The sequence below is a fragment of the Mastigoproctus giganteus genome, chromosome 3 (genome assembly GCF_048544385.1).
Source record: "Mastigoproctus giganteus isolate SK-2022 chromosome 3, ASM4854438v1, whole genome shotgun sequence".
Classification (NCBI taxonomy): domain Eukaryota; kingdom Metazoa; phylum Arthropoda; class Arachnida; order Uropygi; family Thelyphonidae; genus Mastigoproctus; species Mastigoproctus giganteus.
This window is the reverse complement of record NC_143577.1, coordinates 200,290,991-200,316,192: the sequence shown is the minus strand read 5'-3', so window position 1 is coordinate 200,316,192 and position 25,202 is coordinate 200,290,991. Positions and strand designations below refer to the sequence as shown.

General features: G+C 36.7%; 1 protein-coding gene across 5 annotated transcripts in view; it reads right to left on the bottom strand.

Annotated features, from left to right (window-relative positions):
* Positions 1 to 25,202, bottom strand: part of LOC150088570 (uncharacterized) — a 453,076-nt gene that overhangs the window by 301,453 nt on the left and 126,421 nt on the right. For all 5 annotated transcript variants that reach the window (XR_016546740.1, XM_090369575.1, XM_090369576.1 and 2 more), the window contains exons 7-8: positions 21,443 to 21,658; positions 3,447 to 3,499 (exon numbers count right to left, since the gene is read on the bottom strand). Coding sequence is in view for 4 of the 5 variants with exons in the window: in XM_090369575.1 (XP_090225701.1) it covers positions 3,447 to 3,499; positions 21,443 to 21,658 (269 nt within the window). In the remaining variant the exon portion in view is untranslated. The remainder of the gene's footprint in view (positions 1 to 3,446; positions 3,500 to 21,442; positions 21,659 to 25,202) is intronic.

The following is a 25,202-nucleotide window of genomic DNA, read 5'->3' as shown; positions in this document are numbered from 1 at the left end:
GGGGCATTGCAAATTATGGTGTGGCCATCCTAATCGCCTGACTTAAAACCGTTAGAGCTTTTATAGGATCATCTAGACCATCAAGTCTAAAAAGTGTGCCCATCTTCAAAAATATTAATGGGAGACCTTACAGATCACTTGCAATAATGTTAGTCAAGACACTATTATAAAATTAATTGTCAAAATGCCACATTTGTGCAAGGCAGTGATAAAATCTCAGGAGGTATTTTGTTCAAAAATAAATATATAGGCAACTCTTGGTTTACGAACGAGTTCCATTCCAAGACATTGTTCGTTATACATTTTTACGTTTGTTCCAGAGGTTTTATGATACGTATTGTATACGTTAGCAGCCATTTTAAAGCATTAAAACCATGCACTAAACATCGAATGGTCTATACAATATGTTTTATTATAATGTATGCGTGCATTTTGGTTTATTGTATACGATATGTAAAATAAAATAAGAAAAGAATAAAAAAACAACATATCGTACATGTTAATTTTAATTAAAAACAAATAATTACAAAATAGAAATAAAGAAGATGAGTACTAACTTAATATATGTACTGTACATACATATGTATTCAACTTTTACTCGTCAATATCTTCATCAGAGTTCAATATTTTCCACATAAGTGACACTAGGTGCAGATGAGGTAGATGGAAAGGCATCTGATAATGAAAAAACAGCTGGGTTTCCACTTTTTTAAAATATGTTTTTATAGAAGATTGAACAGTTAGTTTTTTTTTTCTTCAAAACTCACTGTATCATGCTAGACAGTCATAAATGCCTCTTTTCAGTTTTGCAATTCTTTCCATATTTGCATCTTCTTCTTCAAAGATTGCCAACCCCTCAGAAATTGATTTAAAGCTGCATTAATAATTGGTGCAATACTCAATCGGTTCACACCATAATGATGAGCTATGTCCACCTGCTTCTGACCTCTTTCTGTCCTTTTTATGATGTCTAGCTTAGTTTCTAAACTAATATTGCGTCTTTTATTACTACCATCAGCACCACTATTTCGCTTTGGACCAATGATCGCTTAAATTTTTAAAAATATATTTTTAAGTTGTCAAATGCAGAACTACACTTATTGGTGTCTATAAAGCAACTGACCATGTGTTGTGTGACACCAAAGATCGGCTGGGCGCATTTTCTGCTGTGTGTTCACAGTGTGATTTCTTTCCCATGAGAAAACATGATACGTGGCATGGCATGCAAACCAACCTTTTTTTTACTGGCTAGATTTTATTAATCAAGAACGATTCAGCGTAATTATCATATAATTTTCTGATAATTATTGTAATAAATAAATTTTTTTTAAAAAAGGTTTATTTATTTAAATCTTACAATTATGTTCACTATACATTTGACATTTCATTTTATAAGAAATTCTATCTATTGGCGACTTTCAAGAAATTCTGAATGAGTTGTGACGTTTGTTATAGCAAATGTTTGTAAACTGAGAGTTGCCTGTAATTGTTTATTACTCATTTCAATACTTTTGGTGTAAATTTTTCAATGCTTAATAATAATAAAAAAAAAAAAAAAAATCTTAAAATACTTTTAAGTGTATTCGTTTTTTTTTTTTTTTTTTTTTTATTAGTCCTTACACTGTCATAGCTAATTTCATAAAAATTAACAAATTTGAAAATTATGAGGTAAAGGCCAAAAAAGTGATATATATGGAGGAACACAATCACTGTGAGCTACATGCCTAAACAAAAAAAAATTACAGTAAATAAATTTTGAATAATAAACTATGAATTAGTAATAAAGTTTATTAATGAATGCATGATATACATATTTCACATAAATCAGCTTGGCTTATTCGCTGTCTGTCATTTCAGAATTTTTATTATACTCATTATTGATCTGTATTAAGTTCAAATTAATTTAGTAACCAAGACAATAGAATTAAACTGTACATTAAAGGAAAGGCATCCTTCACTAGGATTCTCTTCATTGGACATTAAAGTTAAGATAACAATTTACATAATTTATGAAATTAAACTAACAATACACTAAATGATATGGTGAATGTAAAGAGCAAAGATTTGGCATGAAGGTTGAATGTTCTGGGTAACAGTGAAACTAATTTGGCCTAGGAACTGAGCCTTCAGCTAAACAGTAGAAAAGTTCTGCTTGGGTGGTCTGACTGGGTCTCTTCCTCTGGCTGACAGTTCTGGCAGACTTCCTGGAATAAAGTCATTCTTGGAAACTAAAGACGAATGACAGAGGGTACTGAAAGACATTTGTGAGATGGGTGGGTTAGATGCTGGGCATTTGTAGGAATGAATTTCTTTGATGCTGGTACTAGTTGAATGTAGCTGTGAATTAGTTGTGGGGAGGGGTATTGTTTGTTTGTTTACCTGAACTTCCCTGAATAGTTGGTTTGGATGCGGAAGGATTCCAAGAATTCTTATATCTGTGAAATTGGAGTTATGTACTGATAATTTGCAGGAGGCAGAAGCATGAAGAAGTCAGTTGTCCTTCTTGAATGTATATATGGATTGAAAAGCCATATTGGTGGCTCTCCCAGCAGCACTGTCTTAGAGGTGTTCTCTTGTATAGATCCTTCAGTTTTCTATTTCTCACTATTTCTAATAGAAATAATTTCACTATTCATCAGTATGATTTTGTTTTTCAACATGCAATCACTGACTGTGCTAAAAGTTCCATTCAGTGTATTCAAAAATATACTGAATGACACAAATGTACATCATATGCCTGTTCTTATTGCATTTTTTGATGAGGCCACTTTCTTGGCAAATTGTATAACACAAATGTTCATGACAGGGATGTCAATACGAAAAGTATTCTTTTGTGTCAATGAGAGCCCTTTACTTCAATCTCATTTACATCACTATAGCAATTAAAAATATATATATATATTACACACACACACAGCAACTTTAATCCATTTGCATCTCACCAAATAAAAAAAATAATAATAAAAAAATTTCAAAATAGTTTTATTCATGACAGCCTTAAAAGAGCTTCAAATGATAGAGCACTCCAAGCAATTAGTATTTTTTGAGGCCAGCTGGATTCTTCTTAATTAAGATTTTGCATTTCTAAGCAGAAGCTGAAAGTGGAAAAAAATTAAAACAAAATTATCGTTTCTGTTAATACTCAATGTTACAACCAATGTGAAAGCCACTGATCTACCGAGGAACAAGTTCTTTAGAATCATCGTAGTCAATATACAGCCTACAAAAAAATTGATTTCAGTACAGTTAGATTTAAAAATATCTATGTATTTCCAAACTGCTCTTATAAATATACTTTCACTATACTGACTATCTACTGATTGGAAAATAAACTAGTGGACTGATATGAATAATTTACATATCTTTGAAATAACACAGAATAGAGCACTATTAAAATTTTTTTTTCAATTAAAAGAAAAATGTGGTTAATAAAAATTATAACTTACAGTTTTTCATGTTCACTGAAGCTGATTGATTTTTTCTGGAATACTTGTTCATCCTAGTAAAAAGAACATGCAGATGTACAATAATCTATGCTCCTATTTTATAAACTTACATGCACACAAAGAAAAACACACTAGTGAAACAGTAATCTTTCCCTTTGTGAAATGCATCTTAGAAATAACTCATGGATCTGGGAGTGATTTTTCTATATATATATATATATATATATATATATATGAGAGGAAGAATGCTCTATTTTCCCCTCAATCTTATTTACCTTACATGTCATTGATGTGCTTTATTAATGCATAATTTTCACTTCATTTTATATTTACAGTACAGTATTAGCTATGCCAGACAAAGTGATACAAATATCAATAAGGTTCATTCCAAAATGATCTGGCTAGTAGGTTGTTGGATTTGAAAGTTTGTACCATATTTATTTAAATACTTCTGAAATTTTCTGGCTGTAATAATGATACAGGTCTACTGTACTTTATAACAAAAATCATTAAAAGTATTTTTTCCCTGTATTACATTAGCAAGAAAATAATATGACAGCAACACAAATTTTAATCTCCCCCTCCCCGTTCATTCCCTGCTTTCTTTCAAATACAAGTCTGGTTTTTGGATAGCCAATTTTTAGATATACCAATATTACAAAAAGAGACAACTAAAAACTTTTTATCATTGAGCATAAAGCAATAGAATAAGAACAAAAAAAGAAGTATGTACAGGCAGAGCCTTAAGTACAACAAAACAACCTATCCCCCCATCAGAGAGAGAGAGAGAGAGAGAGAGAGAGAGAGAGAGAGAGAGAGAGAGAGAGAGAGAATGTGAAAGATTTTTGGCTGATTTCAAATCAAATCTTTCAAAATTCTTAATGTGTTAAGGGTGTCTTTAGAATTACCACAAGCATATGACATAAGAAAGCAACTTACACATGATCAGGCACAAAAAAAAAAAAAAAAAATCCCATTTCATCCATCCATTCACTCCAAAAGTTTGTCTACTTCTTCCTTGAATTTATTACAGCTATCATCTTCCATAGCAACAGATGGAAGTTTGTTCCAGCAATCAACTACTCTGGCTAAAGGCAAATTTCCTCAGTTTGAGTTTATGCCCCTTCAGGTTTGTAATCTGAGCAAGAGGAAGAATCCCAATCAATACTGATCCCTCAAACCATTCAAGGCCTTATACACCTCAATCAGATCACCTCGCAGGTGCCTAGTCTCCACATTCTGCAATTTTCAGAACTTAAGTCTTCCTTCATATGAGAATCCCTTTGTTCCCTGCACCAGTCTTGTTGCCCTTCTCTGTACTCATTATAACAACTCTATATCCTTCCTAAAATGAGTTCTCCAGACCTGTATGCAGCACTCAAGGTATGGCCCGACCACTGCCTTATATAAGGGGGATAATCACCTCCTTATCCCTGTTAGCAAAATTCCTGTAGTATATCAATGACAAGACCCCATTACCTGCTCTGGCAGCCTGTCTGCACTACTCAAAAAACTTCATATCTGACTGAACAACTACAAGCAGGTTTTTTTTTCATTCTCCACTACCCTGGGTGTACTACCACACAGTTGGTACATTTCTCTGGGATTACTGCTACCATATGCAGCACTTTGCATTTGTGAATGTTAAACTTCAGTTGCCACTTCACAGCCCATCTTTTATAGATCCTGTTGCAGTAGCATACTGTAATTACCATCATTAACAACCCTACCAACCTTGGTATCATCTGCAACCTACAACATTAAGCCTGATATACCTTCATCAATATCATTGATAAATATACAAAACGACAATGGGCCCAACACTGAACCCTGTGGGTCTCCACTAACAACATTAGTCCACGAATAGCAGTGTCCATTGATACCACTCTTTGTCTCCAACTCAACCATCCTTTTATCAATTGTATCAACTTGCACTTAATGCCATACTGCTCCGATTAGTACAGTTGCCTTTTATCCGCAACTTTTTATCCTTTGTCTCCAACTCAACCATCCTTTTATCAATTGTATCAACTTGCTCTTAATGCCATACTGCTCCGATTAGTACAGTTGCCTTTTATCCGCAACAGAATCAGAAGCTTTCCTAAAATCCAAGTATATAAAATATCAAAATTATTTTTTCCCATCCAGTTCCTTTGTGACCGCATCATAGTATCCAATCAAATTGGTGAGACAAGACTTCCCCTTAACAAACCCATGTTGTATCTGAATTATTACTGCAGTTTTGTATAGATGATCCCGCAATGTTTCTTTAACCAGCACTGAACCCAGACTCCATTATTTTTCCCGGAACAGAAGTTAAACTAACAGGTCTGTAATTACGCATGTCACCTTTTGTCAACTGAAGATACATTTGCACATCTCCAGTCCATAGGGACCTCCCCAGAGTCCAATGATGCTCTCATTGGACTCTCTAATTATGGCTAAAGGATTGCTTACTTCCTTCATTATAACTGAATAGATGCCATGCCTTTATGTTTACCTTCATCAATTTCTCCTCTGTTTCGCTGTCAGTTTCATTACAAAATCATTCAGCTCCCTGTTAAAGTTTAATAAGCTTCTGTTCTCCATTTCCCTACAGACTTCCTCGTTTGTGAATGTAGATGCAAAATACTCATTCAGTTTGTCAGCTATCTCAGCAGGCTCATCAAAGACTTCTTTTGATGAGCCTGCTGAAGTCTTTGCTATTTTTCTTTGCATCCTTTGCCAAAGATTTCCAGTAATCTGCCTTCACTTGCCTAACCTCCAGCGCCTCCTTAGCCAGGTGGGAAGGAGCAGCACACGCTTCTTGATTAGACCGGGGTTCGAGCCCGTCACCACCAAATACGGAGGGTTCGGAAAGTTCAGGGAATGACCACCGCATATCCCGGAGCAATATGGCCTTAGTTGCTAATGCTCCTAAAAACCAAATACCAACAACAGCCTAACCTCCTTTGTGACTTAATTAGAGACTGGGTTATACACACACACACACACACACACACACACACACACACACACACACACACACACACACACACACACACACACACACACACACACACACACACACCATAGGCTTCTGTCGCCTGATAATTTATATGCATCCCATGCATTTTTCTTTTCTGCCATGAGTCATTAGTTCATCTGACATCCATTTGGGCCTAAACCTTGAACAGTATTTTTTAGTTAGTATGGAAAGCCTAGTAGTCTCCAAGATTAAATCCCTGAAGGCTTCTCATTTAGAATTCACCATTGGTAATGTCATCAGTTGGTACCACTGTATAGAATTTTAAAAAATCTGAGACTACAGTAGTCACCTTTACAAAAGCAAAAACCCTTCTCTTTACCCCTGATAGTAATTACATCTTTAAGTAAATCCCACATCAGTACACTGTGATCATTGCCACCTAGTGGTTCCTTTACCTGTAAATTTGCTGATAATCAGATCAAGAGTATTACTCTCTCTGTTGCCTCTTGAATATGCTGCTGTAGAAAACAATCATCCAGTAAATCCACAAAAGTCTTGCTAGTGAGTCAGTGATTAACCCACAAGTTCCAGTCAATATCTGAGGTTAAAAGCACTCATAATAAGACATTCTGATTTAGTGGCCCACTCCATTTCTCTGTATATTTGTTCATTATACTCATCAGAGTCATTTGTCCTATAATTGACGTGCCTTTCTGCCGCTCCTGGAACAGAGAAGTTTTTTCTGATTTATTTTCTGCTTTATTAGTTTAAATTGACATATTAACTTATTTTCTAGAGTAGCTTTATATTCCTATTTACGGTACTTAAGTTTAAAGTAAGTTAGATAGAGGTTTTGTAGGTATTACTTAGTATCGGAAAGGGTATCAAATCCACATGTTTACCGTTCGTAAATAGCCGCCATTGTTACGGGAAAATTAATCAGTAAAATCTATTAATCTTGTCGAACTTCATTGGCAATTAAATTGTACTTTTAACTATACATATAACCACTTAGGTTACGTAACATAAATAATTAGTAAAAATAAATAATTAATACATAACTTGATACGGAAGTTATAAAGAGATTTCGTAGATAACACTCGTTACTGAAACATAAATATTTCGTAGATAACACTCGTTACTGAAACATAAATATTTCGTAGATAACACTCGTTACTGAAACATAAATAGCGTTATAACTGTGTTGGGATACAAGTTTAGGATTTAATTTTGTACTGAAATTGCCTAACCTCCAGCGCCTCCTTAGCCAGGTGGGAAGGAGCAGCACACGCTTCTTGATTAGACCGGGATTCGAGCCCGTCACCACCAAATAACTTTCATTTTATTGAAAGTAAATCGAAATCATGACTCAAACCAGAGCAGCAAAGCAAAAGGCTCAAGCTAATGGGAATGCTGTGGCTCAGGGGAGAACTGAGGGGGACAGTTACCCTCTGAATCACAGCCTTTTAAGATGCACTATTTGCTTGATGTTTGCGGAGAAGTCAGGTATGGGACATGATACTGCCATGGGGGATGTCTTTGTATGTGCGTGATGCAAGGAGTGTAAGGAAATCAGGCGACAACTCAGCGTTGTTATGGGCCTATATGAGAGCTTGAAGGACAGGGTGGATGCCATCGAAGGATTACAAGTGAGGGGCGCATCAAGCTCTCAGCTGCCCACACCAATGCCAGAGCTTGCACTTGGTCATTGCAGAACACAGCAGCAGCCCCCAAGGCAGAATGCGCTGGTCTCAAAGGAACTAGTAGTTGTTGGTGACTATTGTCAGGGAAACGGGAAACATGCTTTGTAAAAAGGATAGGTGGAGCAGGACCAGGGTATGTCTGCCAGGGGCAAAGGTTGATGACGTTGTAGAGTGGATATCATCTTTTAAGGCACAAAAGGTGATATAGTTGTACATGTTGGCACTAATGATATTAAGAGTAGGAGACCGGCGGAATTACTTAACAAGTACAGGTCACTGATGAAAAAAAGCCGTGAATTAGGGTTGAATTTGAAAGTGTCTGCAATTCTGCCCAGACACGATAGGAGGGAGTATATGATGAGAGCCCTGTCGATCAATTCGGCACTGGAAAGATTGTGCAGGGCTCAAGGGGTAGAATTTATTTCAGCCTGGTCTGTACTTGTTAACAGGAGAGACTGCTTCTACAGGGATAGGATACACTTAAATAGAAAGGGTGCAAGAATGTTTACTGATGCTATCGAGGCAGTGTTAGGTGGGTCGGAAAACTGCTAGATTGGGGGGATACAAGGACTAATAGATTAACAGTAGCCACTGGCAGAGGAGAAAGTGATTCTTGCACTGCTTCTATTGGAATGAGCAGCAGCCTGGAAAATAAGATGCAGGATATTTCAGAGACTGCTGGGAATCATGGGGGTACACGTGAACACATGGGTCGTGTTAGGGTGGCTAAGAGGAACAGCAGGTGCATGTATACTTGCGTGTACACCAATGCTAGGAGTTTAGTAAATAAATTTGATGAATTTGAGGTATTGCTCAAAACATCAAAGGCAGATATTGTTGGGATTTCAGAGACGTGATGTCACACAGATATCAGGAATGCAGAACTGGAATTTGGGGAGTACAATGTCTACAGAAAGGATAGACAGGATAGGAAGGGAGGAGGGGTTATACTATTAGTTAAGAAACAAATAAAATCCAAGGAAGTGAAGCCAGTCGACATCGCTGGACAGTGCAGTGTCGAGTCAGTTTGGTGTGACATAAGCATTGGGAGATCAAAATTGAGAGTAGGAGTGTGCTATAGGCCTAATGACTCTGATGAGTATAATAAGAAACTGTACAGAGAAATAGAGTGGGCCAGTAAATCAGAGAGTCTTATAATGGGGGATTTTAATTTCCCAGATATTGACTGGAAATTCGGGGCTGGTCACTCACACACTAGCAAGGCTTTTGTGGATTTATTGGATGATTGTTTTCTACATCAGCATGTTCAGGAGGCAACTAGAGGGAGTAATACTCTTGATTTGATTATCAGTAGTGATTCTTCCTGCATTAAGAATCTGCAGATAAATGAACCACTAGGTGGCAGTGATCACAGTGTTCTCAAGTGGGAGTTACTCAAAGAGGTAACTACCATTAGGGGTAAAGGGAAGGGGTATTGCTTTCGTAAAGGCGACTACGATGGACTGAGACAGTATTTAAATTCTATACAGTGGGATCAACTGATGATGTTACCAACAGCAAATTCAAAATGGGAAGCATTCAAAGAACTTATCTTGGAAGCTACTAGGCTTTACATACCAACTAAGAAATATTGTTCAAGGTTTAGGCCTAAATGGATGTCAGATGAACTAATGAGGCATATGGCAGAGAAGAAAAATGCATGGGATACATACAAATTAACACGTGACACAGAAGCCTATGATAGATACAAGTTGATCTGTAACCAAGTTACAAAGAAGGTTAGGCAGGCAAAGGCAGATTACGAGAGATCCTTGGCAAGGGATGCGAAGAAAAACAGCAAAGAGTTCTTTACTTATGTAAACTCCAGAAGGAAGGGGATGAATCAGATTGGTCCACTTGATATCGATGGGTCAACTGTTGATGACCCTGCTCAGGTGGCTAACAAACTAAATGAATATTTTGCATCGACATTCACACATGAGGAGTTATTCAGTGAGGGGAATGCCAGAGGTGTATTCACCTCTAGCAGTAAGCTAGAGAATCTTGTAATAACTGAGAGTAAAGTGGAGGAGAAATTGTTGAAGATAAACACAAGAAAGGCACCTGGGGTGGATGGGATCTATCCAGTTATATTAAATGAGGCAGCAAAGGAAGTAAGCAAACCCTTAGCCATAATTATGAGAGCTTCCTTGGACTCAGGGGAGGTACCCATGGACTGGAGATGTGCCAATGTAACCTCAATTCACAAGGGAGGATCAAAGGTTGACACAAGTAATTATAGACCTGTGAGTTTAACTTCTGTTCCCGGAAAATTAATGGAGGCACTGGTTAAAGAAGCACTGCAGGATCATCTAGACAAGATTTCAGTTATAGCTCGGACACAGCATGGTTTTGTTAAGGGGAAGTCTTGCCTGACCAATTTGATTGGATACTATGATGCAGTCACAAAAGAACTGGTTGCAGGGAATAACTTTGATATTATATACTTGGATCTTATAAAGGCTTTTGATACTGTTGCACATGGAAGACTGCTGCACAAATTGGAGCAGTGTGGCATTGGAGGCAAATTGCTGCTATGGATAAAGGGGTGGTTGAGGGGGAGAAGACAGAGACTAGTAATCAATGGACACTGCTAATCGTGGACTAATGTTATTAATGGAGTCCCTCAGGGTTCAGTATTGGGTCCTTTATTGTTTTCTGTATTTATAAATGACATTGATGATGGTATATTAAGCTTAATGTCCAAGTTTGCAGACGATACGAAGGTTGGCAGGGTTGTCAAGGACACTACGCTGCTGCAACAGGATCTGGAAAGGTTGAGCAGATGGGCTGAGAGGTGGCAAATGAAGTTTAACATTGACAAATGTAAAGTACTACATATGGGAAACAGCAACCCCAGAGCAATGTAACAACTCTGTGGTACTACACTGACAGTGGTAGAGAATGAAAGGGACCTGGGGGTGGTTGTGCAGGCAGATATGAAGTTCTCTGAGCAGTGCAGACGGGCTGCAAGAGTAGCTCATGGTGTATTGTCAATGATATATAGGAATTTTTCTAGAAGGGATAAGGAGGTGATTATTCCCTTGTATAAGGTAATGGTCAGGCCACACCTAGAGTACTGTATACAGGCCTGGAGGCCTCATTTCAAGAAGGATGTAGAGCTGCTGGAACAAGTACAGAGAAGGGCAACAAGATTACTGAATGGAACAAAGGGGTGCTCTTACGAAGAAAGGCTTAAGTTTTGCAAATTACAGTGTCTGGAGACTAGGCACCAGTGAGGTGATCTGATAGAGGTGTACAAAGCCTTGAATGGTTTTATCATGCTCAATGCTGATGGGATTCTTCCTCTTGCTCAGAATAATCACCTGAGAGGGCATAAATTCAAATTGAAGAAAGACAGATGTAGGATAGATGTGCAGAAATTTGCCTTTAGCCAGCGGGTGGTTGGTAGGTGGAACAGACTTCCATCCCTTGTCGTGGAAGTTGATAGCCTAAATAAGTTTAAGGCTCAGCTGGACAGGTATTTCGAACGAACAGAGGGGTGAAGTGGAAGTGGTTATTTTTTATTTATTTATTTTACTTTATTTTTTTTTGGCTGATGCTGCATAAGCTTGCTTTCTTGCATCAAATGCCTCTACTACTGCTAATACACCTCATTTTTTCTTTCCCAGTGCTTATTTCACAAACTGACTTAACTCAATTGCACTGTCACACATGTCAACTGGATGAACTGCCTTAAATTTTATGTTTCTTAACTAACAGAATAACCCCACTTCCCTTGCTATCCTGCTATCCTTTCTGCACATATTGTACTCCCCAAATTCCAATTTTGCATTCCTTATATCTGTGTGACACCACGTCTCTGATATCCCAAGAATATCTGCTTTTGATGTCTTGACCAGCACTTCAAATTCATCAAATTAATTTACTATACTCCTAGCATTGGTGTACACGCAAGTATACATGCACCTGTTCTTACTCTCAGTTACTTAATACAACCCATGTATTTACTTGTTCCACGATGACTCCCAGCAGTTCCTGAAATCCCCAGCAACTTGCTTTCCAGGCTGCTACTCACTGCAATAGAAGCAATGCAAGAAACTTGCACTTCTGCCTGTGGCTACTGTTAATCTATCAGTCTGTGAATCCCACAAGCTAGCAGGTTTCCGACCACCTAACATTGCCTCAATAGCATTAGCAAATATTCTTACACCCTTTTTATTTAAGTGTATCCCATCCCTGTAGAAGCAATTTCTCCTGTTAACAAGCAGAGACCACAATGAGAAAAATTGTACCCCATAAGCCTTGCACAATCTCTCCAGAGCTGAATTGATTGACAAGGCTCTCATCATATACTCCCTCCTATCGTGTCTGGGCAGAATTGCAGACCCTTTCAAATTTAACTCTAACTTGCAACTTCTTTTTCAAAATTGACCAATACTTATTAAGTAAGTCTGCAGAACTCCTACACTTAATGCCATTAGTGCCAACGTGTACAATACAAGTGGCAACTGGAAATTTTAACAAATCAATGATTCTCAGTTTCATCTTTAGGGGCAAATCTTGTTCTCTCTATAATATTTTCAGTTCAGTGACCAACGTTTTAGCAGTTGCCTGTCATCTCTTTACATTGTTTGAGCAGTCACCATTTTTATTTATTCTTGACGCTATTAATCAAATTCATCAACTTCTTCGATATCTTTGCCAATTAACTTTACTGGAACCGACATTACCAAAAACCAAAATTTTAGTTTTACACACATTCAGAAACAATCCTTTTTCTTACTTGCTTCACATACTCTCCTCTGAGTTTCTTTAAAATAATCCTTGGAATTGCTGATTAACACAATGTCATCTGCATAACGAAGGTTGTTTATTTTCAGTCCTCCAATTTTGGTGCCAGTCTCTAAATCTTCCAAAGCTTCATGCATGATATCTTCGGCATAAAGATTAAAAAGGTGAAGTGACAAAATACATCAAATTTTATCGCATATTTGCTCTAGCACCCCCTTTTGACTTATTGCCCACCAATATCTGATGTTGGCTACTATTCCTTTTATTAGTTTAATCATTTTGACTTAATTTTTTTACTTTACAGGTTGCTCCTCTCTAATTGGCTTTTCAATTCAGCCAATAATTTTGCTTAATGCATTACAACGTATAAGATATTCACATTTTTTTTTTTTTCTTTCTTTTTCACACCAACAATATCTCCTATTTCTGCTATCCTTTTCCTATTAGCTTTTGGCATTTTGTAAAAATTATGCTTTCATCTTTGCACTTATCTAACTTATTAATTCCACCATGTGTGTGTGTGTGTGTGTGTGTGTGTGTGTGTGTGTGTGTGTGTGTGTGTGTGTGTGTGTGTGTGTGTGTGTGTGTGTGTGCGTTTTTTTTTTTTTTTTTTTTTTGGTAGTTGTTGGCGCATCGGCTTCTGTGGCCATATTGCACCTCCCAAGGTTTTTGCAGTACTCTGATCCAAGCCCGAGGCGGGAATCGAACCCACGACCTTTGGGTTGCCGGGCAGGTACTTTACCCACTTGGCTAGCCCGGTCGGCTGTGTGTGCGTGTGTGTGCGCGCGCGCGCGCATTAGCATTGCACTAGTAGAGGCATATGATGCAAGAAAGCAAGCTTATGCAGCATCATCCAAAAATAAAAAAAAAAAAAAACACCACTTCCATTTCACCCCTCCGTTCATTCGAAATACCTGTCCAGCCGAGCCTTAAGCTATCAACTTCCACAACAAGGGATGGAAGTCTGTTCCACCAACCAACTACCCACTGGCTAAAAGCAAACTTCCACACATCTATCCTACATCTCTCTCCTCAATCTGAATTTATGCCCTTTCAGGTGATTCTGAGCAAGAGCAAGAATCCCATCGGCATTGAGCATGCTCAAACCATTCAAGGCTTTATACAGCTCTATCAGATCACCTCGCCGGTGCCAAGTCTCTAGACACTGTAATTTGCAATACTTAAGCCTTTCTTCGTAAGAGCAACCCTTTGTTCCATTCACTAATCTTGTTGTCCTCTGTACTCGTTCCAGCAGCTCTACATTCTTCTTGAAATGAGGCCTCCAGACCTGTATACAGTACTCAAGGTGTGGCCTGGCAATTGCCTTATACAAGGGAATAATCATCTTCTTATCCCTACTAGAAAAATTCCTGTATATCATTGACAAAACACCATGAGCTACTCTTGCAGCCCGTCTGCAATGCTCAGAGAACTTCATATCTGCCTGCACAATTACCCCGAGGTCCTTTTCATTCTCTACCACTGTCAGCGTAGTACCACAGAGTTCATACCTTGCTCTGGGGTTGCTGTTTCCTATATGTAGTACTTTACATTTGTCAATGTTAAACTTCATTTGCCACCTCTCAGCCCATCTGCTCAACCTTTCCAGATCCTGTTGCAGCAGCATAGCATCAGTAGTGTCCTTAACAACCCTGCCAACCTTCGTATCATCTGCAAACTTGGACATTACCATCATCAATATCATCTATAAATACAGAAAACAACAATGGACCCAACACTGAACCCTGAGGGACTCCACTAATAACATTATCCACGATGAGCAATGTCCATTGATTACTACTGTCTTCTCCCCCTCAGCCATCCCTTTATCCATAGCAGCAATTTGCCTCCAATGCCACACTGCTCCAATTTGTGCAGCAGTCTTCCATGTGCAACAGTATCAAAAGCCTTTCTAAGATCCAAATATATAATATCAAAGTTATTCCCTGCATCCAGTTCTTTTATGACTGCATCATAGTATCCAATCAAATTGGTCAGGCAAGACTTCCCCTTAACAAATCCATGCTGGTTCCAAGCTATAACTGAAGTCTTGTCTAGATGATCCTGCAATGCTTCTTTAATCAGTTAATTTCCCTGGAACAGAAGGAAAACTAACAGGTCAGTAATTACTCGTGTCAGCCTTTGATCCTACTTTGTGAATTTGGATCACAATTGCACATCTCCAGTCTACAGGTACCTCCCCTGAGTCCAAAGAAGATCTCATAATTATGGCTAAGGGTTTGCTTACTTTGTCACCCCAGGTGCCTTTTTTTATGTTTATCCTCAACAATTTCTCCTCAACTTTCCTCTCAGTTATTACAAAATCATCTAGCTCACTGCCAGAGTTTACTTCACCTCTGGCATTCCCTTTCCTAAATAACTCCTCATGGGTGAATATAGATGCAAAATACTCAGTTTGTTAGCCACCTGAGCAGGATCACCAACAGTTGAACCATCAATATCCAGTGGACCAATCTGATTCATCGCTTTCCTTCTAGAGTTTACATAGGTAAAGAAATCTTTTCTGTTTTTCTTTGCATCCTTTCCCAAGGATTTCTCATAATCTGCCTTTGCCTGCCTAATCTCCTTTGTGACTTGATTACAGACCAGCTTATATCTATCATAGGCTTCCATGTCACCCATTAATTTATATGTATCCCATGCAATTTTCTTCTCTGCCATATGTCTCATTAGCTCATCTGATATCCATTTAGGCCTAAACCGTGAACAATATTTCTTAGTTGTTGGTATGTAAAGCCTGCTAGCTTCCAAGATAAGTTCATTAAATGCTTCCCATTTTGAATTTGCTGTTGGTAACATCAGTTGGTCCCACTGTATGGAATTTAAATACTGTCTCAGACCATTGTAGTCGCCTTTACGAAAGCAAAAACCCTTCCCTTTACCCCTGATGGTAGTTACCTCTTTAAGTAAATCCCACTTCAGCACACTGTGATCACTGCCACCTAGTGGTTCCTTTATCTGCAGATTCTTAATGCATGAAGAATCACTACTGATAATCAAATCAAGAGTATTACTCCATCTAGTTGCCTCCCGAATATGCTGACATCATCCAATAAATTCACAAAAGCCTTGCTAGTGTGTGAGTGACCAACCCACAAATTCCAGTCAATATCTGGGAAATTAAAATCCCCCATTATAAGACTCTCTGATTTACTGGCCCACTATTTCCCTGTACAGTTTCTTATTATACTCATCAGAGTCATTAGGCCTATAGCACACTCCTACTCTCAATTTTGATCTCCCAATGCTTATGTCACACCAAATTGACTCGACACTGCACTGTCTAGCAATGTCAACTGGCTTCACCTCCTCGGATTTTGTGTGTTTCTTAACTAATAGCATAACCCCTCCTCCCTTCCTTCCTATCCTGTCTATCCTTCCTGTACACATTGTACTCCTCAAATTCCAGTTCTGCATTCCTTATATGTGTGACACCACATCTCTGATATTCCAACAATATCTGCCTTTGATGTTTTGAGCAATACCTCAAATTCATCAAATTTATTTACCAAACTCCTAGCATTGGTGTACATGCAAGTATACATGCACCTGTTCCTATTCTTAGCTACCCTAACACAACTCATGTGTTTACTTGTACCACAATGACTCCCAGAAGTCTCTGAAATTCCTTGCATCTTATTTTCCAGGCTGCTGCTCATTCCAATGGAACCCGTGCAAGAATTACTTTCACCTCTGTCAGTCGCTACTGTTACTCTATTAGTCCGTGTATCCACCCCAAGCTAGCAGTTTTCCGACCCACCCAACACTGCCTCAATAGCATCAGCAAATATTCTTGCACCCTTTCTATTTAAGTGTATGCCATCCGTGTAGAAGCAGTCTCTCCTGTTAACAAGTACAGACCAGGCTGAAAAAAATTCTACCTCATGAGCCTTGCACAATCTTTCCAGAGCCGAATTGATCGACAAGGCTCTCATCATATACTCCCTCCTATTATGTCTGGGCAGAATTGCAGACACTTTCAAATTCAACTCTAATTCACGGCTTTTTTTCAACCGTGACCTGTACTTGTTAAGTAATTCTGCCATCTTCTACTCTTAATATCATTAGTGCCAACATTACAACTATATCACCTTTTGTGCCCTTAACAGATGATATCTGCTCTACAACGTTATCAACCTTTTCCCCTGGCAGACATACCCTGGTCCTGTTTCACCTATCCTTTTTACAAAGCATGTTCCCTGTTTCCCTGACAATAGAGTCACCAACAACTACTAGTTCCTGTGGGATCAGCGCATTCTGCCTTGAGAGAGAGAGAGAGAGAGAGAGAGAGAGAGAGAGAGAGAGAGAGAGAGAGAGAGAGAGAGAGAGAGAGAGATTAGAATTGATAAATCTGTTAAGAAGTGCTAAGGTGGATGCATAAATTACATAAAATACCATAACTAATAGGAGAAGGATAGCAGAAGTTGTAGGCGTGAGAAAAAATGTGAATATCCTATCTGATATAATGAATTAAATAAAATTATAGGCTGAACTGCAAAGTCAATTAGAAAGAAGGGAACTGTAGAGCAAAAATGATTAAATTAATATAAGTAGTAGCCAGCATCAGGTTATAAATTTTGGTTATAGGTTCAAAAAACAGGGATAGGGAAATTATGAAACTAATATCTATACGATCTATTAAAATCAATATGAGGGTGATATGAACGTTCCTACTGTCCTCAATCTATCGCTATTTTCGCCTTTATCTACACTTTTATCCTTACCCTATCCTCAATTTGCACCTTTGTCTTATACTATTTGCTTACACTAACTTTATACACATATTATCCTTAAATTTATTCTAAATCACTTATAACCACTTATTTTTGCATATAGGTAGCACTGTAAACAATTATTTTTATTTTATTACCACTTTACTTCTTAATTCACCTTAATTTATTTTGTTATAAAACATACGCTACATTGGGACTACCTTGTCCATGTCCATATTTTTGTGAAAAATATACTGCTTTAACCCCTATTTGATCTCACTCTGTTTTATTCTTAAATGTGCTTTTCTTCCACAGGTATGGACAAATATAGAAACACTCTTTGATGCATGATCAGGTGTAGTTCCTAGATGAAATACCTGATTATGTATCAATATTTACTTTTAGCTAACATAAGATTTTAATTTCATAATTTCTCTACCCCCTTTTTTTGGACCTATAATCAAAACTGTCCATCCATATCTGATGCTGGCTATTACTCCTTAAATTAATTTAATAATTTTTATTTAATCATTACTGCTTTTCAGTTCCCTTTTCTCTAATTGGGTTTGCAGTTCAGCCTATAATTTTAATTCATTATATCATATAGGATATTCATTCTTTCTCTTGCCTACAATATCTCCTATACTTCTCCTATTAGTTTGGCATTTTGTGTAATTTACACATCCATCTTAGCACTTTTTAACAGACTTATCAATTCTATCTCACACATATAATATAAACTTCTGAATCTTTTGTTGCTACTTTGTGCACTCGGGTGCATTTGTCATATGATCTTTATATTTATTTCTATTTCTCCATTACCACTTCACTTTTCACCCCAATATTTTACATACTTCATATATATAGGTATATATACATACATATCTTCTTCTTCAAGAGTGTTTCCATTTACAATGGGTTTCCTCAGCCTACAAGTTATTTTCTGGTAGGAATTTTTTTCCTGCCATAAAGTGCGATTCAAGGTGTCTCGGTCAGTTAAACCTAAGGGCCGTCATGCACTCCCATACTATCCATCCATGTCCATATGCATATATGTGTGTGTGTGTAGAACCTGGCCCTTGAGAAAGACGTTAAAATCATTGAAATTGTGATATTAAATACTTTTAATACAGGTCAACCATCACTAATCTGGTTCCACCGCTAATTCAGACATAATTTCTGCAAACGTAATTTCAAATTTCTCCGGTTGGCAGAGAAATTTGACAACACTACTGTTTTGGTGGTGTTGGTTGCAGCATCAGCTGTCGCCGCAAACTTGTAAACACTGGCAAGCTATTCATACTTGTTTTTGTGCATTTATTATTATAACCTGCTCACATTTAATCCCAGCCATGGTTTCAATGCATAAAGGAAGTGCTTCTCGTGGTGTAAATCACAAACACCGTACATTGTCCATAACAGATAAAGTTGAACTTCTGAAAAAACTTGACAGCGGTGTGTCTGTGAGAAGTTTCTCTGCTTAGTTGTAAATTCCAGCAATTTCTCTCAGTTCCTCTTATTTTAGTAATTTTCTTTTAGCCATTCCTTTTTAGATTTTTTTTTTTTTTTTTTTACAACACACTTGTACAAACTTGCACAAAAACACAACACAATATGGATAATACAGTGCGCTAACAAACTTGTTTTCACAAACTTATTGCGACATTTGAGAATTTATTTTATCGCAATTAGTTTTATTGCAGCGCTTGCAATAAACTAATCACAAATGACCTTCCTATGTATGCCGTAATAGCGTCACATGTACGTAGCCAACACGGCTTCTCAAGAAATAAAGTAACCTACTGGGCCAGGTTGGCCACATATATACGACACACACACACAAAAGACTTTTTTGATATTTTAACCAAGAAAATAACATTAACATTACAATATTTATTTTAGAATTACTAATCAAATTATTTCCTAAATATTTTTTGGCTCCTGGGGAACTAGCTTGGCAGTCAATGTGTTAATTAAAGGTAGGATGAGGTGTTAGCTGTTGGGTAAACTGTATGTGCTAATATAACCACCAGTGGTCTGACACCCCGCAGGTCCCAACACTGCCGGATTAGTGATGGTCAACCTGTATATTATTTTTGATATTATGTTTTTTACCTTTATTTTTAGCAGATTTGAATTGAATTATTTTATGACTGCTATTCCATGATCTTGACCTACTGCTGACTATACTACCTACTGACTACCAACAATACGTGACCAAATGAACTAAAAATAATAATTAATAAAATAAAATAGACTCACCATTATGACCCATCTCGATGGAGGACCACGACACCCGTAATAGTCAAGGAATCACTGCATTTTGAACGTTTCGTTTAGTATTTCGTTTAGTATCATTACGTCATTGCAATCCATGCAACGACGTAATGATACTAAAATCAAACTGCCGATGCAATAGATTTGCACAGCAGTGGTCCTTATGCAGTGAAAAATAATAAAATAAAGTCTAGTACTTGCATGGCTAAACTACAGTAAAACAATAGTTGAACTGAAAATATATAATATATAGAAACAAATTAGACTATAGATGGCAGCATTAGCAAATCGTAAAATGTATTTTTCATTAAATTTACACAATTAATTTTTATATCTTCAGTCAATGAATTTACTCATAAGATGGCACTATTATCCCTCTTCCTCCTTCTTCAATGTCTAACTAATGTCCAATATTTTCAATTAATTATGTCAATATTTTAAAATAATTTTCCTCCAAACCAAGCTTGGAACATTTCCTTATCATTTTCTTAAACATATTTTCATACTGATTCACATAATCTTATACCCCAATGAATAAATTTCTTATGTTTTAAAATATTCGCTCCTATTTCAAAATTTAAACTCCTTTCATATAGCATTAACCACTGCATAATCTTCTGTATTCTTCGAATTACTTATGGCTTACTTATTACGTGCTAACCATTAAACTTTTATTTTAATCTTAGAGCCAAAATATTTACCACACAAACATAAAATATGTGTCTAATGAATCATCTTTACCTCTTCTTCCTTATGGTAAGATGTATTTTCAGTTTTTTATGCTTTAAACCACCAAATTTTAATAAAACTGAGAGTACATTTTAAAATGGTCACTACGCAGTGCCACTGCATCAAATATACAGTGGTGCCACTGTACCTACTCATATACCAAGTACTAATATATGGCTTTCAACACCAACTACATATATGATCTCAAATAGTGCCAACCCAGAGTTCAGAATCTCCCTGGGAACAAATCAGTCTCCCAAACCAATATACCCTTCTAATGATTTTCTCAATTTGTGCAAGGCATGGAGTCCAAGAAATGCAAAAATCCACTGACTACATATTATCCCAAAACCGATCTTATTTATTCTAGACATTCTATGAGCACATCCATCCTACCACTTATAACTAGTCTCAAATTTTGAATCTGTATCATTTAGCATGTGGGGAAAAGGTCTTCTGATTGTTAAATGTTCCTAACTGTAATTTTGGTTCAATATGCACTGCATATTATCTACTGTATATTGTAATAAGGACATTATGCAGAAAGTTTATTATAAGGAATATTAAAATAAAGGAATAAGGCTGATAGGATTCAGCTAAGAATTCAGAGTAGAACCCTAAGTGTTAGATTACAAAACACTTATTCTAAGATCTAGAGTAGTTTTTTACTCTAATTATAAGGTAATTTGTTTTAAGAGGTACTGTACTCTATTATTATGGCACTTGTTTGATAAAATCCTCTATTCAAATTTCCTCCTTTACTTATTCTCTAATTATAAAAAGAAAAGTCAAACATTACTACTTCAATTACAATAACTTAAAAAGTGATACCTTGCTAAAAACATCCCCATTCTGTTGTGGAATTTCATCTCCATCTCCTGCTATCCTCTGAGTAGATAATTGCGACTGGTTTTCAAGTCTCACATTTTCATGCTGAAGAGACTCCATTTGTATTGACTGATCAGAACACTGCTGCTTGAGTTCAGATAGGGAGATCTGTATTTGATCTAACTGATTTTTGAAGTCTGTTGACTCTTTTTCGGCTTTCTGAATAAAGTCAAAAATACAAAATAAATTGCGGTACAAAGGCATACTTTATAAAAATATCATGATATGCAGAAAATCATGCTTTATAAATTTATTAAAATAAAAGAATACAAATAACATCAATACACCATACATACCTCAAAGAAACATAGTCCTACACTCCTCTGCACCTGGAAACCCTACAAATGTTCAATGATGATGCCATACAGTACCACACTAATATGCAATCAACACTGAAATTCCTATCACATCTTTTAAAGTGGGCTTTTATTAAAACACAGGGCAAATGGAGAAAGATTTGTAAGAAATATTTTCTCTATGCAAATACTGAAATTCTTTATTTTTCATAATTAAATCCAGCGAAAAATCTACACAGAACAAACAGGAATGAATAACGCAACACCAAATTTATATCTTATTCATCTCTCTGCATCTTTGACAGTTCTAAACTGTGGTGAATAAAGCATTTCATTTTCATGCAGTATTCACATAGAGAAACCAGAGATTCCCAAACCTCTGGTATAGGGAAAAAGAGGGCATTAGGTAAAAATTTTCATAAGTTTTTCATAGAGTAAAGAGGATATAGGGTAAAATTTTTCATGAATATCATGCACCCCCCCCCCCCCAAATTCCAGGACAAGTGCAAATAAACAGATTTGACCTAAAATATATCCATGAATATACATAGTTTTATATTATTTAAAAATAACTAAATGCATAAGGCATAATACGTTAAGAGTAAGAGTGTTTAATATCTATATAATATTGGTGTAGATACACCATAGATAACTCTTAAGAAACTACAGGTAGTTCTCGACTTTACGAGTTAATTCGTTCCTAGCGCGTGCTCGTAAAGCTGGAATTTATTTCCCATATACACAATGTTAAAAATAGGGGTTACGTTCTCAACAATGAAATTAGTTAGCTAATTAGTTTATGTTTAAACAATGATGATTTATCGAAAGAAATGAAAACGTAGGCTGTAAAATCAAGCAAATTATAATAATAGAGAAATTATTTATGACTTACAAATGTTAAAGAATGTTTATTCTTCATCATCATCGACTAAATGCACACTCGTTGATCACTCATCATTGGCTCGGCACTCATTGGTTTGTTGCACACGGAGTCATCTTCTTCAGAAATGTTTCAAGAGGCATTTGTTTCCAAGATAATCTTCTCTTTTAATTATAAATTTCACGATTGCATGCATAGGCATTTTTTAATAGCACACACAAATTGCAACTAACACAATTCGTGTGGAGTAACAAGTTTACGAAGCTTAAAAAAAAAAAAGGAATGAAGAGAAGATTCTGAAAATTTATTTACATTTTTTTTATACGATTGAAGATTTCAGTGAAGGGGAAACACATTTCACCAAAATAACGTAAAAAAAAAAACCACACAATTCCAGCTTTCGGAATTTTTGCAAATGCAAGAAGATAGAGTTTACTACCCGTTTATAATTGCTTTCAGTAATAGAAAAGGCCAATAAACCAGAAATTGCAAATTGTTTTATGGTCATGACCTCCAGAAATGTGCTTTAGAAAATATCACAAAGGCGTTTAAAATTGATTCTTATAACAAAACATATGATAACGATGCATTTTAATGATTTGAATTGGTAACTAATACAATTTACAAACCACGTTCACAACCTTTTATATGGCCTTTAGGTCATGCTAGTGACTTTAAAAATGACATTTTAGAGAGATAAATGGCCTTAGTTATACAGCGAAAATTTCAACTTCCAAGATCTTGAAACGAATTACCAAAAAACAATGTGTTATTGGGTTCACATTACGATATTTTAATAATACGATGGTGTCTCTGGAACTGATTAATATCATAAAGTGGGGTACACTGTATTGTATTGCTACGCACGTGGTTTGGAATGCAGTATTTATGAATGTTTAACATTCATTTTTTACAATTAATGTTCATATTTTCAATTTTTGTTGATACTTGGGAAAAAAAACTCGTAAACCCAGGAACTTGTAAAGTGAGAACTGCCTATACAATGGTAGTGTGGGAGGCATCATTTGATCTGTATCTCATATTGTGCTCTTCCTTCACAACGAGTTGCCATGGTATTGCACTACCTCAAATAAGTAACTCTTCACTAATAGAGAAGACTATTGTTACTTATTTTCAGTGAGTGCCACCACGCAGACAGCACCGTTTCAAAGCTATTGGCCTATCATTGGTGGGTGGGCAGATACCCTGGTATTGCAGACATGACAATCTAGTTGTGAAGATAATGACACAATATGAAAGATGCCAAAAGGTTTATATGATATTTAAAAATAACTAAATGCATAAGGCATAATACGTTAAGAGTAAGAGTTTAATATCTATATAATATCAGTGTAGATACACCATAGATAACTCATAAGAAACTACAATGGCAGTGTGGGATGTCATATCTGCAATATCAGGGTACCTGCCCACCCACCCACTCACCAATGATAGGCTCATCGAATAAGTAATGAAGCATTACTTATTCGATGTAGTGCAATACCATGGCAACTCGTTGTGAAGGAAGAGCACAATATAAGACACAGATCAAATGATGCCTCCCACACTACCATCATAGTTTCTTAAGAGTTATCTATGGTGTATCTACACTGATATTATATAGACTTCTATATTATGTATACTCATAATATAAATTAATATATATTTCATACATTTAATCTCAAAGAAATAAAATACAAACAATAGAAATAAATACATAATTCTTTGTATCTAGATTACTGAGATGGTTTGTCCATATTTTGTTAAAAAAAAAAAGTGCTTCTGAAAACAAGCTCCCCCCCCCCCAAAAAAAAACCAAGTGTGTCCAAATGGGGAGCATGCTCCACACTCTGAAAACCTCAGCCCTATACTACATCACATACATGAGAGGGAGAAACTTGTTCATGTAAGAGGCCATCAAAAACTAAAAATCAATTTATAAACAATGCAAAACTCTACACATTGGGTGTAGAACGCAGTTGAATATTTTTTTAACTTAATGAGCAAGGTAATAATTTTTTTTTTTTTTGGCACATTACCATACACTCAGTGATCACTGAATTGCAAACCAACTGCCTAATACTGTGTCACTGTTTACATGGATAACAACCACTATTTGCCTAGGCATTGACTCCACTAGATGGTTGAATGGATCTGAAGCCATGCTGCCTGCAAGGCTTTCTGAACAAATGATGGAAGTCAGAACAAAAGATGGATGCATATCCATTCACCTTACTTCCTGTTCCAAAACATCCCACAGGTGTTCAATTGGAGGCCAGTCAAAGTGGGAGATATATCTTCACTGTGTTCCTTGCACCACTTATGCACAGTGCAGGCCCAATGACATGGCACATTATCATCTTGGAAGATCCTGTTTCAGTCCAGGAAAAAATGCAACACAGAAGAGTGCACATGGTCTCCAGAGAGCTGCCGGTAGACCTCACCAGTGAAACATTAGTCCATACGCACCAGGAGTTCTAGTTCTTGCCAGCAAAACATGCCCCATTTTATGCAACCTACCAACTGT